Raw genomic sequence first — 20,407 nt, 5'->3', positions numbered from 1 at the left:
ATTGCCTGTAATATACTTGTAGTTCAACAGCAAACTCTTTTTGAGAAAGAATTACCCCCTTGGGACATTTTTTAATGCAGTTTTCTATGCAGGTCCAGGTATGGTAGAAGCCTGGGCATAATTTGTTTTGCAGACCTGCAGCATGTTTTGTTTTCTGATATTATGTTTCTCCTTACAAATTTGCCATATTCTTTTTGAGTTTTTTAATGTCAAAAACTTTCAGAGAGCTACCTTTTAATGTTATAGCTGAATTGAATTCAACCACTAAATACATTGATGAGGGAAGAGCAGTAGATGTAGTGTCTATGGATTTCAGCAAGGCATTTGATAAGGTACCCCATGCAAGGCTTATTGAGAAAGTAAGGAGGCATGGGATCCAAGGGGACCTTGCTTTGTGGATCCAGAACTGGCTTGCCCCTAGAAGGCAAAGAGTGGTTGTAGACGGGTCATATTTTGCATGGAGGGCGGTCACCAGTGGAGTGCCTCAGGGATCTGTTCTGGGACCCTTGCTCTTCATGATGTTTATAAATGACCTGGATGAGGAAGTGGAGGGATGGGTTAGTAAATTTGCTGATGACATAAAGGTTGGAGGTGTTGTGGATAGTGTGGAGGGCTCTCAGGTTACAGCAGGACATTGATAGGATGCAAAACTGGGCTGAGAAGTGGTAGGTGGAGTTTAACCCAGTGTGAAGTAGTTCATTTTGGTAGGTCAAATATGATGGCAGAATATAGTATTAATGGTAAGACTCTTGGCACTGTGGAGGATCAGAGGGATCTTGGGGTCCGAGTCCATAGGACGCTCGCAGCTGCGCAGATTGACTCTGTGGTTAAGAAGGCGTATGGTGTATTGGCCTTCATCAATCGTGGAATTGAATTTAGGAGCCAAGGGGTAATGTTGCAGCTATATAGGACCCTGGTCAGACCCCACTTGGAGTACTGTGCTCAGTTCTAGTCGCCTCACTAAAGGAAGTATGTGGAAGCCATAGAAGCAAAGGAGATTTACAAGGATGTTGCCTGGATTGGGGGGAAGCATACCTTATCAGAATAGGTTGAGCGAACTTGGCGTTTTCTCCTTGGAGCAACGGAGGATGAGAGGTGACCTGATAGAGGTGTATAAGATGATGAGAGGCATTGATCGTGTGGATAGTCAGAGGCTTTTTCCCAGGGCTGAAATGGTTGCCACAGAAGGACACAGGTTTAAGCTGCTGGGGAGTAGGTACAGAGGAAGTTTCAGGGGTAAGTTTTTCACTCAGAGTGGTGAGTGCGTGGAATGGGCTGCCAGCAACGGTGGTGGTGGTGGTGGATACAATAGGGTCTTTTAAGAGACTTTTAGATAGGTACATGGAGCTTAGAAAAATAGAGGGCTATAGGTAAGTCTAGTAATTTCTAAGGTAGGGACATGTTCGGCACAACCCTGTCGTCCGAAGGGCCTGTATTGTGCTGTAGGTTTTCTATGTTTCTAACCACAGTTAGGCTATGTTGAGACCTGTAAGGATTTGAATGTGACTATCTTGCACAGCAATATTATAAAGGACATATGAGGATTACAACTTCATTTCTTGTGCCCATTATTACATTAATGGGGTCTGAAACATGCTTGGTAATTAGACTGGTTTTCAACCCATTCCCCAGCTCTGATTGTTTCTTTGCTCTCTGGCTATTTTAAGTTACCAATGAAATTTTCAGTTTTATGTTGATGGTTCTAAAAATTTGACTTTTTTCCTGCTGGATTATTTGTTGTCTGATGTGATTAACAGGACCTTTTATTTACATTTAAGTTGGTACCATTGATATTTCTAAGCAGGCCTGAGTTTACATAACTAACAATGCCTTGCCTTTCATAGTCTCTTAATTGACAGTTTTATCCCAAGTATTCTTGTATTTTGGTGCTATTACGGGTATTCTTGCAAACAACTTGGGAGTTCCGTGCGCATATTATACATGTAGGTGCTTTTTGTTAAAATGGCAATTGCAGGATCAGTGATCTGCAAGATGGCTGGAAGATAACTAAAACAAATACAGGTATGCAGACTTTAATGTTGGGTGTACACTACATTTGGCAAAAGGAGTTCATTTGAGATTTCATGTCCATTTTGGACACGGTTTTGCACTATATGTAATAGTGTTATAGATAGGATATTGCATGTTTCGAAAACCTTCATGTCTTAATTTATTATATATTAGCCAGCATCTTTTTGCATTCTATCAAAGGTTATTTACGGAAAGATCACAGAGTTCCCTTTGTTCAGACAGAAGAGTATTTTGTCTGCCATTCTATATGACCATTTGTATTTTTCCAATTAATTGCAGGCATAGTGACATTTTGTGTAAAACTACTGAATTCGTTATTATATGGTGCTTGACAAAATTTAGGGAAATTTGAGTGCAGTAACTGACAGGTTTTTATTTTATGATTTACCCAAATTGTAATGTGTGAATAATAATAAAATAAAGACTTGCTGCCTCCTATCCTATACTACTTGGATAAATATTTAGGGTTTGTTTGGGTTCATTGATGTCAGTTTATGTCAAAGATTCGAAATCTTTTCTGCACTGAAATTGATGCTCACTACCCAAAATCAACTTGTGCAGTCCAGGATTGATCACTTGAGAATGGAGAAAACCTCAATAAAAGATGAGCGTAAACTATCTATCATACCAGTTTTACATCTGAGTAGTAAGTTAAGAATTATTCCTTCACTTTTGTATGGTTTTGACATGCAAGCAATTATAATAAATGATTTTAATAAATGACCAGTGGAGATTAATTCACTTTTAAGGTTTAGTAATTCCATTCAAAAGAAATTGAGGTGAAACCATGCTTTAAATCTTAAAATCGATTGATATTTTCAATTATTTTTTGTGCCATATCTTTCAGCCAATCATTTACGTGATTGTATCATTTTATGGTCAGATCATGTTTTGCACTTAAACTAATGTTTTGTTTTAAATGAGGTCTGAATCTTAATAAATGCAAATTAATTTTTAATTGGTTTCTTCAGTGTTCGTCGAAAAGTAGCAGTGGGCTTCAGTTAAACTTTAATACTAAATGTTTTGGAAATATAAAACTAAAGAATACTTTGCTTTTTTTTTGTTTTGGTAGGGTGAAGTGGAACAAATTGCTATGATGAAGCCAAAAGGTCAAAACGAGCATGATGAGGGTATGTTAGAATATCTGGAAGATATAATTGGATCAGGGCGACTCAAAGAGCCAATTCAGATCCTCTGTCGCAGAGTTGAAATTTTAAATGAACAGAGGGGAGAAAAGGTGAATTTCAAATTACTTGAGAAAATAAATGTGACGTTTTAAAATGTAAAATAAGCTGTGGATAATATTGCTACTAGTACCACACATCAAAGTTGCTGGTGAACGCAGCAGACCAGGCAGCATCTCTAGGAAGAGGTACAGTCGACGTTACCGGCTATGCCCCACCTCCCCCTCGTACCCCATCCGTTATTTATTTTTATACATGCATTCTTTCTCTCACTCTCCTTTTTCTCCCTCTGTCCCTCTGACTATACCCCTTGCCCATCCTCTGGGTTCCCCCCCTCCCCCCTTGTCTTTCTCCCTGGACCTCCTGTCCCATGATCCTCTCATATCCCCTTTGCCAATCACCTGTCCAGCTCTTGGCTCCATCCCTCCCCCTCCTGTCTTCTCCTATCATTTTGAATCTCCCCCTCCCTCTCCCACTTTCAAATCTCTTACTAGCTCTTCAGTTAGTCCTGACGAAGGGTCTCGGCCTGAAACGTCGACTGTACCTCTTCCTAGAGATGTTGCCTGGCCTGCTGCGTTCACCAGCAATTTTGATGTGTGTTGCTTGAATTTCCAGCATCCGCAGAATTCCTGTTTGCTACTAGTACGCTGGTTTTTTCCTGGAAGTTTAAGCACTGGCAATTTTTTGGGATTGGGTAATTCATTAAAATATTTAATTCTAAATTAAATAATTTGCTTTAGTGTTATGTGCAGCATTTTACCTAACGATGCACATGATTTAATTGTTGTAAATCATGGTAGCATTCATGAAATGTCACCGTTTGTGTGTCATGAAAAGCATGAAACTTGGATGGTTGATTTGTCCAAAGAAGTGGAGGTGCTTTCTGCAATGTATGTTAGTGACAAAGCTAGTTTGATATCTTCAATGCTTGGGGCTCATCCCACTTTGGGTTGTATACCATAAATCTTATTCTGTGGAAGGCAATATAGTGTCTCAGTGAGGTAGGTTGTATATTGAGAACACCATGTCATCCAGTGAATTGGAGTTGGGGCAGAATGTATAATTTGCAGTAAGTCCATTCAAGACCAGGGCTGAAGATTTCTTTAGTACTTTGAGACAGGACTTGGTAGGCGAGGGTGCCTTAAGAAATGTTTCCTATGAGACAAGTTTTGAGATTCGCAGAGTAACATTGTTGGGGTTCCTTGGGCAGCATGGCAGTGTCAGGGTTTTGGCACATTGCTGAAAATTATTCAATTGCAAATTTGTAATTACACATACGTTCACAGTTGTGATGGTATCTGTGGAGGGATGTTGTTGCTTTCACAAGGGATACTGGAATAATCGGAGGAGATATAAGGGCTGGTAATATTCAGGAAGCATAGTCTTTGAGCTGGATGCCGCAAGGAGTAACCTTGAGAACCATTAGTTGACATTTATATAAGAAATACAGTCTGTGGTAAAGTATAAAATACAGAAACAAATTCTAAGCCCACTCTACCTAATCCTGTGGACTGAGGGCAGTGCATAGGTCATTTTCACTTTGGGTAGAATTTAGATAGGTTGTATTTCCCAAGAGCTGGAATGTTGCTCTTGCAGATTAAGCTTATTTTCAACTTGACTGTACCACTTTTTGGGGGTGAATTTCTGGACCAGAGCAAAGGGAATGGGGGTGTGAAATGTCTGTGTAAAATGAATTTTGACTATTGCTTTTTGGTGATGTGATGGGTAAATTAGCCAGTTACAAACAAGATGCTAGAAATCTTGACCAACGCACAAAATGCTGAAGGAACTTGGCAAGTCAGGCAGCATATATGAAGAGGAATACAGTTGACATTTCAGGCCAAGACCCTTCATAAGGTCCAGTTTCACTTCATTACCCAATTGTCGCCATGCTGCGTAGGTATAGCTATGTAATAGAGCCTTGCTTAGAAATGATTTTTCTTTTCCAGTGGATGTTTTACATGGAAGTGAATTGGTTCAGAGATCGAATTTACTTAACTTTCCATGTATTTGTAGTTTTCCTTGTTATAATTGAATCTTTTGCATAAAATGCAATTTGACCATGTTAAACTTCTTGCATTAGCTTAATAGAGTCAAGATGGTGGAAAAAGAAAAAGATGCCTTGGAAGGAGAGAAAAATCATGCGCTTGAGTTTCTTGCATTGGAAAATGAAATTGTGAAGAAGAAGAATTGTGTTTTGCAGTACTATATGTATGTCCTTTAATGACTTCTATCATAATTTGCTGTTCTCCAATCTATTTTAACAATGAATTTTCTAATACTAGATTGCTTTTTCTGTTAATTCCTATTGTACTGATAGTGATGCAAGTACATATGTTAGTAACTAGCCATCTTTATCATTTCTTATTAAAATTGTTCGGTGCTGCTTGATATTCGTGTTTGATCCTCAATCTTGACTTTAGTTTTTGATATTTTACTCTCCTCGTCCACCTCTAAACTCTCATCAGCCATGACGTGCAAAGAAGGATTGCTGATATGAAGGTACAAAAGCAAAATATTCATGATGAGACCAAGGGTACACGTGATAAAAGCGCCACACTTGCAGAAGATATAAAGGTCAAAAATAATGCTTTGAAACAACTTGAAAAGTAAGTCATGAACATATTCTAAGAGTTGCTGTCTTGATTTCATTTGTGGATATTTTGTGTAGAACATTTATTAACATAAACTGCAACCTAATATGATTCAAGTGCAGTCCACGACTTTGACCTTGTTACCACAACTGGAGTTTGGTTCCAAATTATTACAGGACTTTTGATTTGTTAGATTTGGTTTTTATTTCAATATTCAGCTGAATTAAAAACAAAAGTAAAATGATATAATGTCAACCGAAAACATTTTTTGCAAGGATGACATAAGGTTTGCCTTTTCCTGATCTACTTTACCAAATCTGTATTTAGTAGAACAAAGCAATATTGATCTAACTTCTGTTTTCATTAACAGAGCATTTCATTGGGTAAAAAAAAAAGCTATCATAATGGTCAGTAAGGGGGTGGACGAAAAATAAATCTTGGGACTCCTGATGGTGAATGTGTTCTGACACCTCTTAATTTGTGTGTTACTCAGAAGGATACAGAAGCTTTCTGAAAAATTCAAAACTGACAGTAGCTAAAAGCAGCAAAAACTACTAATTCAGCAGTTGCTAAACACTATTCAATTGTTTTGTACAAAGAGTTCACTAACGAAAGAGCTGGGAGATTTGGTCATTGTTTCACTCAGAACACACTGGAGGAACTCAGCAGGTCAGGCAGCATCCGTGGAAATGATCAGTCAACGATTCGGGTTGGAACCCTTCATCAGGACTGAAGAGGGAAGCGGCAGAGGCCCTATAAAGAAGGTGGGGGGGAGGGTGGGAAGGAGAAGGCTGGTAGGTTCCAGGTGAAAAACCAGTAAGGGGAAAGATAAGGGGTGAGGCAGAGGAAGCAGGGAGGTGATGGGCAGGAAAGGTGAAGAAGGAATAGGGGAAAACACGATTGGTAGCAGGAGGAGGCGGAACCATAAGGAAGGTAGTAGGCAGCTGGGGGAGGGGGCAGGGTGAAATAGGGATAGGGATGGGGGGAGGGAACTACCGGAAGTTGGAGAATTTTATGTTCATACCAAGGGGCTGGAGACTACCTAGAGGGTATATGAGGTGTTGCTGCTCCAACCTGAGTTTAGCCTCATCATGACAGTAGAGGAGAGGAGATCATGTATGAACATTGAATTCTCCAACTTCCGGTAATTCCCTTCTCCTATCCCTATTTCACTCTGCCCCCTCCCCCAGCTGCCTACTACCTCCCTCATGGTTCCGCCTCTCCTACTACCCACTGTGCTTTCCTCTATTCCTTCTTCACCTTTCCTGCCTATCACCTCCCTGCTTCCCCTCCCCCACTCCTTTATCTTTCCCCTTACCGGTTTTTCACCTGGAACCTACCAGCCTTCTCCTTCCCACCTTCTTTATAGGGCCTCTGCCCCTTCCCTCTTCAGTCCTGATTTAGGGTTCTGGCCCGAAACGTTGACTGATCATTTCCATGGATGCTGCCCGACCTGCTGAGTTCCTCCAGCGAGTTGTGAGTGTTACTTTGACCCCAGCATCTGCAGAGTATTTTGTGTTTTGGTCATTGTTCAGAGCAGAAAGAGCCTGGTTTTTGAATATTGGGGGAATTGAGGCAAATATGGTTAGTTCAGGAAAATAAAGCTGAGCTGGAAAATTTGCCACATGTCTTGTTGAATGATGGATTAGATTCAAAAGTGGCAACTCTTAGGATAGCAGACTGATGCGGCTAGTAGATCTGCATCCTCAGCCCCAGCAGTCCTAATCTCTGCTACAGTCTCTGGCATTTCCACGTTTCCCAGTTGGTACACCATTGGCCACTGTTAATTACCCCTAATGCCTAAAAGAATCTGGAGAATTGACAGAAAAATGGAGAAAATTGGTTATTGGAAAATAAATGAAGGAATGAGCTCTGTGAGACATTTGTAGAAGTGGTCCACAGCAGGGGTGATTGATAAGTTCGTGGCCTAATGTAGAAGGAGATGAGTTATTAACTTCAAACTTTCTGCATTATCACTCAAAGAGTTGAACTGCACGTACATGTAACGAGAGCGCCTTGGGCCTCCAGGCAGTCCACAGCAGGGATGATTGATAAGTTCATGGCCTTGGGTAGAAGGAGATGGGTTATACAGCTCTTGTTACATGCACGTGCAGTTCAACTCTGTTACTATCTCACCTTAGGCTACAGACTTATCAATCACCCCTGCTGTGGACCACTTTCTGGAGGTCCAAGACACCAACTTCTATAGAGAAGGGATCCGTATGCTCCACGATCGCTGGACTAAGTGTGTACATGTAGGAGGGGACTATGTTGAAAAATAAACGTGCTAGGTTTTCTAAAATTGTCTCCTTCTACCTTAGGCCACAGACTTATCAATCACCCCTCGTATAATCCCTAAGGGTTATAGTATCCTTAATTCTTGTAGCTTTAAATGTGACAGTGCCATCATCTTCTAATTCTCTAATGAACTCTAGAGTAATCTTGCATGGAACCATTTATGCTTATCCAATTGGAGCTAAAAAATTTGTCTTTCTCCAAAATCATCCCAAGAACATTGTGACAAATCCTAGTCCCTATTCTTTGTCCAGGGTTGTCTATTTTGCATTCCAGTACTTGCCAGTTCCCTTTTGAATGCTTGGATGAATGAATCTGTTTCAACTATTCCTCTGGTTGTGCATGCTAAATTCTTAACATCTGCTGCTTTCATTTTTTTTAAAGTTGTCCTTGCCATTTGATGAATTTCCCAGTCACCATTTACCATTTTTCTTTCTCTATTCAGTCTGAAGGCAATGATTTCAAATACTAAGAACATGATTTTAAATATTTAAGGATGTACATTGTAGGAGCCTAATTAAGCCATGGAATGTGCTCTGCCATTCAATTGTGGCTTCTCTCTATCTATCTATCTCTCTCTCTCTCTCTCTCTCTCTCTCTCTCTCTCTCTCTCTCTCTCTCCATCTCTCCCTCTCCCCCTCTCCCCCTCTCCCCCTCTCCCCCTCTCTCCCTCTCCCCCTCCTCCTCTCCCCCCCCGCTTTCTTAACCTTTGATGCCCTTAATAATCAAGACCCTATCAACCTCAATTTAAATATACCAAATGTCTTAGCCTCCACAACTGTCTGTGGCAATGAATTTCACCCATTCACCACCATCTGACTAAAGAAATTCTTCCTTATTTCAGTTCTAACGTGACGTCCTTCAGAGACTGTACCCCTGGTTCTAGACACTCCCACCAATTACATTCTCTCCATGTTCGCTCTATCTTGGCCTTTCACTATTTGATACTTTTCAGTGATTTCCTGTCTCCTCCTTCTCCCCCCCCCCCCCCCCCGTGGCAGGCTTGCACAGAAATTACAGGGACCCTCGGAAGTATTTAAAATATCCTTAGCCACACGTGAAGTACTGGAGGACTGAGGGTTAGCTAAAGTTCCTTTCTTCAAGAAAGGCTCCAAGAATAAGCTTGGAAATTATTGGCTGGTGAGAGTGGTGTTGATAATAAGTAAATTATTGGAAGGGATTTTGAGGGGCTGGATCTATAAGACAGCATCTAAATGGGTGTAATCAACATATCTTTGAGTGTGTTAGGTTGTGTAACCAATCTTAAGAGTTTTTGAGGAGGCAAGTTGATGAAGGCAAGGCAGTGGATATTGTTTAGATGGCCTTTGACAGGGTTAATAAGGTTCATTTGCTTGCCATTTGAGAGGAGATAGTAAATTGGATTAGACATTGGCTTTGCAGAAGAAGCCAGAGAATAGCTGTAGATGGTAGCCTCACTGACTAGAGGCCTGTGACTAGTGCTGTGCTGCGGGGATTGTTTTTTGTCATCTATAACAATGATCTGGATGATAATGTGGTAGACTAGGTCAAATTTGCTGATGACAATAAGATTGGGAGTGTGACACTCACAACACGCTGGAGGAACTCAGCAGGCCGGGCAGCATCCATGGAAAAGATCGGTCGACATTTCGGGCCGGAACCAGATTGGGAGTGACAGCGAGGAAGACTAGTAAAACTTGCAGTGGGTTTCAGCCCAGCTGGAAAAATGGGCTGAAAAATGGCAAATGGAATTTAATGCAGACAAGTGTGAGGGTGTTGTATTTTGGGAGGACTAACCCAGGGGAGATATTACACGATGAGAGGTAGGTCACTAAGGAGTGTGGCAGAACAGAGGGATATGGGAGTATGGATCCATAATTCCATAAATGTGGCATCACAGATTGATACTGTCATAAAGAAAGCTTTTGGCTCATTGGCTTTCATAAATCAATGTTTTGAGTGCAGGAGTTGGCATGTTATATTAAAATTGTATAAGACCATAAGAGACACATGGGAGCAGAATTGGGCAATTCAGCCCATTGGGTCTGCTCCACCATTTCATCATACGTAATCCATTTTCCCTCCCAACTCCATTTTCCTGCCTCCTCCACGTAACCTTTCACACCCTGACTAATCAAGAACCTATCTACCTCTACCTTAAATACTCCCAATGACCTGGCTTCCACGGCTGCCTGTGGTAATGAATTCCATATTCATTACCCTCTGGCTAAAGAAGCTTCACCTCATCTCTTGTTTTAAAATTCAAATTTTTATTATTATTTATTCTTATTTTACAAAGCAGCACAGCATATCATAGAGCAGGTACAGTACAGCATATTTACACAGCCATCCCATGACAGGAAAACAAATAAAACTTAGAGACAGAAAGAAGTTCTAATTTAAGTTTAAATTAACATACAACCAAAATTGATCCCACGCCTTGCACTTTTCCCTCACTGTTAATTCTTCCCAACATATGGTCATATGATGAAATCTTAATCATTTCCTCAGTCCATTCCTTCACAGTGGGACTTCTGGGTTTTTTTTTCCAATTTTGCAATATAATTCTTACAACTGTGATGAGACCCACCTTTAAAATAGTAAATTTGTCAATGTTTACATTAGGTATCATTGCCCTATCACCGAAGAGACAAAGCCATGAGCACAAGGGCAGTGTGGAACCCGACCAATTCCCCAACAATTCAAGAACTTTACATCAAAATGGAAGAACCATGGAACACTCCCAAATCATGTGAAAATATGTGCCCACCTCGTTTTTACATTTCCAGCATAAATTATCATCAACAATCCCCATTTTGTAGAGTCTAGTTGGTGTCCAATAATATCTGTGTACTATCTTACACTGAATAAATTTCCTTCTCGCTTCCCTAATATGTCTACCCACATTTGATAAAATATTTGACCACTCATTATCTTCAATATGGCTTCCTAGATCCTTCTGCCATACTGCTTTGAGATTGTTTACGCGATTCACCCACAGAGTGCTTGGACATTTTATAAAACACTGATGCTTTATGAACTTCCTGTGGTAATGTAAAGTATTCAGTTAGAGTTACTTTGTGGGTCACCGTTCTTAAATATGCTACTAATGCAATGTCTTATTTGTAAATGCTTCCAAAAATTCCCTTTATCTACAAAGTTATATTTCCTCTGCAAATTCACATATGACATAAAAATCCCATTCTCATAGAGATCATCTACTGTACTTACACCTTTAATCTTCCATTCTTTCCAGTACACCATTCTTTTCCCAATGCATCTCAGGGTTATTCCAGAGCAAGGAGTATAACTGGTTTAAATGTGACATTCTACAGGCTTTATGAATTGTGCTCCACACACTCCTTGAGTGAAATAGTATAGGATTTAGATTAGTCTTGTTTTCCACATGTTGTGAGAGGATGTTAAGGGGAGAATGTGGTGCAGCCAGGCTCCATTCTATAATTACCCAATCTAAATCAACATTGGCCCTGTCCCAATGTTTAGCTAATTTGGTTATTTCAAAGGATAATTTATATACCCTGATGTCTGGTAGACTGAGCCCACCCATGTCCCTAGATATACACATCTTACTCATTTTAATTCTGGGCTTCTTATCCCATAGAAAATCACTCTGCTTCACCTCATCTCTGTTCTAAAGTGATGTCCTTCTATTCTGAGGCTGTGCCCTCTGGTCCTAGACTCCCCAGTTATAGGAAACATTCTATATCCATTCTATCTAGGCCTTTCAACAAATCTCTCTCCTTCCCCCCCCCCCCCCATTCTTCTAAATTCCATCGAGTACAGGCTATACAATAACCCTTTCATTACTGGAATCATTGTCATGAACTTCATCTCTTAATATCGGCACATCCTTCCTTAGATAAGGGGGCCAAAACTGCTCACAATATTCCAAATGAGCCCTCACCAGTGTCCTATAGTGTCAGCATTTTTTTTCCCTTGTTGTTATATTCTAGCACTCAAAATGAATGCTAACATTGCATGTGCCTTCCTCACCACCGACTCAACGTGCAAGTTAACATTCAGAGAATTCTGCACGAGGACTCCCAGGTCCCTTTGCATCTCTGATTTTTGTATTTTCTCCCCGTTTAGAAAATAGTCCACACTATTATTTCTGCCACCAAGTGCATGGGCATATACTTGCTGTCATTGTATTCCATTTGTCACTTTGCCCATTCTCCTGCTTTGTCTCAAGCCCTTCTGCAGCCTCCCTGATTCCTCATATCTCTCTGCCTGTCCACCTATCTTTGTATCATCTACCAACTTGACCACAAAGCCATCAATTCTGTCATCCAAGTCATGACATGTAAAAAGAAGCAGTCCCAACACCCTGCCCTGTGAATGCCACTGGTTACTGGTAGCCAACCAAAAAAATACTTCCTTTATTCCAATTCTGCCTCCAGCCAATCCTCTGTCCATGACCGTATCTTTGCTGTAATACCATAGGCACTTATCTTGTTAAGCAGCCTCATGTAATACTTTGTCCAAGACCTTCTTAAAATCCAAGTATACCACTTCCACTGATTCTCCTTTGTCTATGCTGCTTGTTATTTCTTCAAAGAATTCCAACAGGTTTGTCAGGCAAGATTTTCCAATAAGGAAACTGAGCTGAATTTTTTTTATTTTATCATCTGCTTCCAAGTACCCTGAGACCTCCTTAACAATTGACTCTTAACATCTTCCCAACCACTGAGATCCGGCTAACTGGCTTATAATTTTCATTCTTCTGCCTACCCGCCCTTCTTAAAGAGTGGAGTGAGATTAGCAATTTTCCAGTCTTCTGGGACTATGCCAAAATCTATTGACCCTTGAAAGATCATTATTAATGCCTCCACAATCTCTTCAGCTTCCTCTTTCAGAATCTTTGGGGTGTAGTCTATCTGGTCCTGGTGCCCTATCTACTTTCAGAGCTTACAGCTTGCCAAGCACCTCTGCCTAGTAATAGCAACTGCACTCAACTCTGCCCCCGACACTCGGGAACATCCAGCATACTGCCGGTGTCTTCCACATTGTAGACTGATGCAAAATACATGCTTAGTTCATCTGCACTTCCTTGTCCCCCATTACTCCCTTTCCAATATCTAGTGTTCTCCCCCCCTCCCCCTCCCTCCCCCAATCTTTTACACGGTATATATCTGAAAAAATTTGGTATCCTCTTTTGATATTATTGGCTAGCTTCCCTTCATATTTCATCTTTTCTGTGCTCCCCCAATACTAGTACCAATATCCCACAAATTCACCACATCTCCTACACCCATCTTTGAGCCACACATTTAGCTCACTGATCTTGTGAACCATCTGCCATATGGCATGTTGGTCAAGCAGCAATCCACGATTATTAGCTTTTTGGTTCTGCATTTTAATTTAGTTCTTAGCAGCTGAAATTTCTTCAGCAGAACCTATTTCCTTATTTCTATGTTGTTCGTATCCACATGGACCCTGAAAACTGGACCTTTCACCTCCACTGCAAATTCCTTTGCAGGTCAGATGAGGTGTCCAAACCTCTGCATCAGGCAGACAGCACAGCCTTCAGGTCCCTGTATCTTTGCAACAGAGAATATTGTCTATTCCTCTGACTATACGATTCCCAAATACAACTACATTTCACTCTCCCTCTTGAATGTCTCCCTGGACCAAACTGCCATGGTACAGTTGCTCATCCTTCCTACAGCCTCCACTCTTAGTCTCACAGGGCCAACAAGCTCAAGGGCTGGGGCTCCTCCAGCACTAACTCTTGAATCCCCCAACCTGCCTCACTTGCAGTCACATCTGAAGTAGTATATCTAATGAGTGAAACTGTCTCCCAAAACAGTGTCCAGGTAATAGTGTTTCTGGTGTATTTGCTGCAGATGTCATCAAGAACCACAATGGGGCCCACTAGTTTCCAGGTCATGCAGCTATAGCTCGTCAGCTGACTTTTGCATTTTTTTTTTATTTAATTTGTTATAATTTGGTATCTTTTTAGTCAACTACAAAAAAAGCAGTCATACCTGTTCCTATCTGATGCTCACCGATGCCTCTTTGCTAAAGCCTCTCAAGTTATCTGTTTAATTGTTTTTCTTGATTTCAAAATTTAAATTCCATACAAACCAAAGAATGTCTTTGTTTAATTACTTATAGAGGCTCGTAACTACTCATAGCCTGGTTGGGTCATCAACCCTTAAAGATCAAGGGGTATGAATCTCTGTTCTAGCTTCATATTGCTGTCCTCCATCCTAGAAAAATACAGATGCCATCTCGTAAAATCAAAAGAATTGCGACACTTCGGGCTCGAAATTTTAAAATGTTAAGTTACTGTCATTTGGGGTATATTTATTTATTATTACTTTATAGGAAAATGGGTGAAATTACCAAGTTCATTGACGAGAAAAAGGGGAAGTTTGCAGAGTTTGATTTGCAAGACGTTAAAGTCCGTGAAAAGTTGAAACATTCAAAAAGTAAAGAGAAGAAACTGCAGAAACAACTACAGAAAGATAATGAAAAGGTAAAGTATGCTCATTTAAATGTGCATTTTTACCTATTACCTGGCCTTTATCAATCTCATCTATGGGCAAATTCATCTGCATGTGACATCGGTGTAGCTATGGATGTCATAGTCATAGAACACACCTGGCACATGGACAGACTATTTGGCCCATCCAGTTTGTACCAAACAATTAATGAGCCTAGTCCCATCGACCTGCACCCAGACCATAGTCCTCCGTACCCCTTTCATCCGTGTATCTATCCAAATTTCTCTTAAATGTTCAAGTTGACCCCATGTCTACCACTTAGACTGGCTACTCGTTCCACACTCACCACCCTCTGAGGGAAGGGGCTTCCTTAAATATTTTACCTTTTACCCTTAATCTGTGACTCCTAGTTGTAGTCTCACCCAACCTTAGTGGTAAAAAAGCCTGCTTGTGTTAACCCTATCTATATCACTCATAATTTTGTATATCTCTGATAAATCTCCCCTCATTCTTCTACATTCCAAGGAATAATGTCCTAACCTATTCAATCTTTCCTCAGGTCCTCCAGTCCCAGGAACATCCTTGTAAATTTTCTCTGTACTCTTCCAGTTTATTAGCATCTTTCTTGTAGGTAGATGACCAAAACTGCACACAATACCCCAAATTCGGTCTCACCAGCATCTTATGCAATTTCAACATTACATCCCAATTCCTGCACTCAGTACGTTGATTTATCAAGGCTAAAATGCCAAAACTTTTCTCTACAATCCTTATCTACCTGTGATGCCACTCTCAATGAGTTATAGGCCTGTATTCCCAGATCCCTTTTTTCTACAGGACTCTTTGGTGACCCACAGTTCACTATGATCCTTACAAACTGCAATACCTTGTACTTGTTTGCATTAGATTCCATCTGCCAATTTTCAGCCCAATTATCTAGCTGGTCCAGGTTCCACTGCAAGCTGTGATGGTCTTCCTCACTGTCCACTATGCCCCCGATCTTGGTGTCATCTGCAAAATTGCTGATCCAGTTAACCACATTATCATCCAGTTCATTAATATAGATGATAAACAATAATGGACCCAGTACCGATCCCTGCAGCACTCCACCGGTCACAGGCCTGCAGTCAGAGAGACAACCATCTATTACCACGCTGGCTTATCCCACAAAGCCAGTGTAATCCAGTTTACTACCTCATCTTGAATGCTGAGAGACTGAACCTTCTTGACCAACCTCCCATGCGTGACTTTGTCAAATGCCTTCATGAAGTCCATGTAGACAACATCCACTGCCTTGCCTTCATCAGCTTTCCCGTTAACTTCCTCAAAAAAAAACTCCATAAGATTGGTTAGACACAACTTGCCATGCACAAAGCCATGTTGACCATCTCTAATCAGTCCATGTCTGTCCGAATACTTGTATATCTGGTCCCTTAGAATACTTTCCAATAACTTTCCCACTACTGATGTCAGGCTCACTGGACTATAATTTCTGAGTTTAATCTTGGAGCCTTTCTTAAACAATGAAGTAGTATTAACTATCCTCATCCTCTAGCATATCACGTGGTTTTAAATATCTCTGAGAGGGCCCCTGCGATTTCTGCATTAGCCTTCCACAGGGGCCAAGGGAGCACCTTGTCAGGCCCTAGGGATTTATCTGCCCTCATTCGCCTCAAGACAGCCAACACCACCACCTCTGTAATCTGTATTGGGTCCATGACCTCAGTGCTGCATTTCGTCACAACTATAGAATCTCAATCCATCTCACAAGTAAATACCGATGCAGAAAATCCTTTTAAGGTCTCCCTCATCTTTTTTTGGCCCCACAGTTATATTACCACTCTGGAATATTGATATTCAGAAGATCAATTTTGTCCCTTGCTATTCTTTTGCTCTTAATGTGTCTGTAGAAGCTTTTAGGATTCTCCTTCACCTTGTCTGCTAGAGCAGCCTCATGTCTTTTTTTAGCCGTCCTGATTTCTTAAGTACTTATTCTCTTGCATTTCTTGTGCTTCTCAAGTACCTGCCTATACCTGTTTTGCACTGCCTTTATTTTCTTATCCAGGGAGAGCCTCAATATTTATTGAAAACTAAGGTTCCATAAACCTATTATGTCTTCCTTTTATTCTGAAAGGGACATGCAAGCTCTATACTTTCAAAATTTCACTTTTGAAGGCCTGACACTTACCATACTTGTCAGATCTTTTCTGATATCAGCAAAGTTGGCCTTTCACAAATATGGAATCTCAAGCTGAGGACCAGACCTATGCCTCTTCATAATTACCTTGAAATTTATTATCACTAGATGCAAAGTTTTCCCTGACACAAACTTCTGTAACCTTCCCTAGCAGGAGCTCTAGTATCACACTCTCTTGAGTTGGGACTTCTGTGTACTGATGAAAGAAACTTTACTGAACCCACTTGACAAACTCATTCCTATCCAATCCTTTTAAAGTATGGGAGTACCAGTCAATGTGTGGAAAGTCACCTATTATCACAACCTTTTTATTTTTTTGAAACAGTCTGCAATCTCTACATATTTGTTCCTGTAAGTCTTGTGGACTGTTGGGTGGTATAATATAACTCCATTAACATGGTCACACCTACCTTGTTTCTCATTTCTGCCCATAAGGTAGCACTAGACGAGCTTTCCAGTCTGTCCAGACTGGTAATGCCGCCCCTCCCCACTGGAATATTGAGCTGCCAGTTGTGCCCCTCCCGCAACCAAGTCTCGCTAAGGCTACAAGGACATAATTCCATGTGCTGGTCCATGCCCTAAACTTATCCACCTTTCCTTCAATACTTCTTGCATTGAAATATGTGCAGCTCAGGGCATTAGTCACACCATGCTCAACCTCTTGATTCCTGACTTTGTGATCTTAATATCTACCTCCACAACCTCTCCACTATCTATTCTGGCAGCCTGATTCCCAACCTCCTGTAACTCTAGTTTAAACCCCTGCCTCCCTGTGCAGCACTGGCAAACCTCCTTGTGCTGATATTAGTCTACAGTTCAGCTGCAAATGGGTTCTTCTGTACAGGTCCCACCTTCCCTGGAAGACAGAACAATGACTCCTTAGCTAAGTGTTAAACTATATGATCTTCCAATTTCTGGCCTCACCAGCATGTAGCACAGGGCAGCAATCCTGAGGTAACAACCCCTGAGGTGCTGTACTTTAACTTAGCACCTAGCTCCCTGAATTCACTTCGCAGGATTTCATCATCCATCCTACCCATGTCGTTGTTACTCAACCAGCCTCCCACTAAGGAATGCTGTGGACTCAATCCAAGATGTCCCTGACCCTGACGACCAGGAGGCAACAAACCATCCATAAATATCGCTGTCCTCCACAGAACCTTCTTTCTTTTCCCCCATCATTACAGCTCCCCTCTTCTCCCCCACTTCTGAGTTACATGTGACAATGATCCGGTACAACATCTCTTAGTTTTTTCATTACTCAAAAAAGACTAAAAGATGCTCTACTGGATTGTTACCTTTTTTTTAAGACATCAGGAACATTTCTGCATATACTTGTGGTATAACTCACTTTCAACTATTTTACCTTGTGAAAATGTCTCAAAACTTAATCAGGTCAACTAAGCACCAGTGGCTCACTATGGAGCTTAATTGTCTTTTCACTCCTTACCTTCCAAAGATATTACAGGTTATTATGTGGATAAGCACCATTAGTCTGGTTTAATTATCGTCCTGGTTTTGCAAAGCACATATAAGGCCCTTCAGACCATGATGTTTGTGCCAAACACTGTGCCAAATTGAACTAAATTTCTTTTGCCTTTACAAGTTCCTTATCCTTCCATCCCTGCATTCATGTTTGTCTAAAAAGCCTCTTGAGCATTGCTATCATTTCTGCCCCTAGCAGTATGTCTATGCACCCACCATTCTGTATAATATTTCTTTTAAATTATTCCTACACTCATCTTAAGAGCTTTCCCTCTAGTCTTTCGCATTTCTACCCTGGTGGAAAGTGGGGAGGATTCTGTGTCCCCTATCTGTGTGTCTGATGATTTTATAAACTTCATTAGGCCTCCCCTTGGCTTCCAGTGCTAGGACAAAAACAGCACAAATTGGTTCAACCTCCTTGTAGCTCCTACCCTCCAATCCAGGCAGTGTCCTGGTGAATCCTGTTTTTGCTGGTGTAATTTGCTTACAGATAGAACAGCATTATTTTTCAGCTGTTATTAATTTCTTATGAGTTTAAACCATAAGTTAAAGAAGCAGAATTATGGTATTCAGCCTATTGAGTCCACTTCATCATCGCTGATCCCGAATCCCAGTCAACCCTCCACACCTGCTCTCACCGTATCCCTTGAGGCCCCGACCAATCAGGAAATTATCAACTTCCGCTTTAAATATACCCATGGACTTGGCTTCAGCTGCGAACTATGGTATAGCATTCCACAGATTCACTACTTCGGCTAAAAAAAAAAATTCCTCTTTACCTCAGTTCTAAAAGGTTGTCTGTCAATTCTAAGGTTGTGCCCTTGGTTCTGGATACCCCCACCATAGGAAATATTCTCTCCACATCCACCTTATCTAGTCCTTTCAATTTTAATAGGTTTCAATGCTATTCCCCTCCCTTCCCCCACATTCTTCTAAATTCCATTGAGTACAGGCCCATAGCACAGGCAGAGGGGAAGAAGCTGTTCCTGAATCGCTGAGCGTGTACCTTCAGGCTTCTGTATCTCCTACCTGATGGTAACAGTGAGAAAAGGGCATGCTTTGGGTGCTGGAGGTCTTTAATAATGGATGCTGCCTTTCTGAAACACTGCTCCCTAAAGATGTCCTGGGTACTTTGTAGGCTAGTGCTCAAGATGGAGCTGACTAGATTTACAACCTTCTGCAGCAGCTTTCAGACCTGTGCAGTAGCCCCTCCATACCAGTGATAGAATTGTATGCTATGTTATATGCCCTTTCCTTGGCTTTTATGTAGGCCATAACTCCCCTTGTCAGCCACGGTTGCCTCGTCCTGCCATTTGAGAACTACTACTTGTGATCTATTCTCAGAAACTTCAGCCACCTCTGCTCTGACATCATCCCTGCCAGTATCCCCTTCCTATCCACCTGGGCAAGCTCCTCTCTCATGTCTCTGTAATTCCTTTATTCCATTGCGATACTGGTACATGTGACTTGTGCTTCTCCCTTTCAAATTGCAACATTAATTGATCGTATTATGATCACTGCCTCCTAAGGGTTCCTTGACATAAAGCTCCCTAATAAGTTCTTGGTTATTACCCAATCTAAGATGGCCTTTCACCGAATAGGCTCAAGCACAAGTTGCTCTAAAATGCCATCTTATAGGCATTCAACAAATTCCGTCTCTTGTGATTCCCCCTTGTATAATTGAAGTCCCCCATTGCAATGCTTTAGGTTTAGGTAGTACTCACTGTACATCAGTGAATCTTCTTTGGGGATCTCTGTTACTGCTCAATTGTACTGAAATATGTTTATTTTAAGAAGGTAAAAAGGGCACACCTTTTATGGTTAATGATATGCAATTTTAATATGGAAGGATGAACAGTCTGGGTCGTCTTTCTCTTTACTGAAAAGTATCTTCTCACCAATGCTTGTAAAATTGAAATATTTGAGAAATACTATTTGTAGAAAACAGTATATATTTGTTTATTAACGCATGAAGTTTTTGCTTATTATACTTTGATAGTTGAATGATTTGAAAAATGTACCCAATGATAGTGAAAAGACCATCAGAGAAGCAACAGCTGGAAAGGAAAAGCTTGAACAAAATAAAATAAATGAGGAAGAGAAGCTGAGGAAAGTAATGGAGACTCTCAAACAAGAGACACAAGGATTGCAGGAAGAAAAAGAGGTACGGTA

At 40.9% G+C, this 20,407-nt stretch overlaps 1 protein-coding gene across 2 annotated transcripts in view; it reads left to right on the top strand.

The window, feature by feature from the left end:
- Positions 1–20,407, top strand: part of smc4 (structural maintenance of chromosomes 4) — a 75,314-nt gene that overhangs the window by 12,858 nt on the left and 42,049 nt on the right. For both annotated transcript variants that reach the window (XM_063045847.1, XM_063045848.1), the window contains exons 6-10: positions 3,104–3,268; positions 5,299–5,426; positions 5,684–5,824; positions 14,435–14,585; positions 20,235–20,399. In XM_063045847.1, coding sequence (XP_062901917.1) covers positions 3,104–3,268; positions 5,299–5,426; positions 5,684–5,824; positions 14,435–14,585; positions 20,235–20,399 — 750 coding nt within the window. The remainder of the gene's footprint in view (positions 1–3,103; positions 3,269–5,298; positions 5,427–5,683; positions 5,825–14,434; positions 14,586–20,234; positions 20,400–20,407) is intronic.

Source organism: Mobula hypostoma, chromosome 4, assembly GCF_963921235.1.
Source record: "Mobula hypostoma chromosome 4, sMobHyp1.1, whole genome shotgun sequence".
In the NCBI taxonomy this organism is placed as follows: domain Eukaryota; kingdom Metazoa; phylum Chordata; class Chondrichthyes; order Myliobatiformes; family Myliobatidae; genus Mobula; species Mobula hypostoma.
This window is presented reverse-complemented; position numbering and strand designations above follow the sequence as displayed.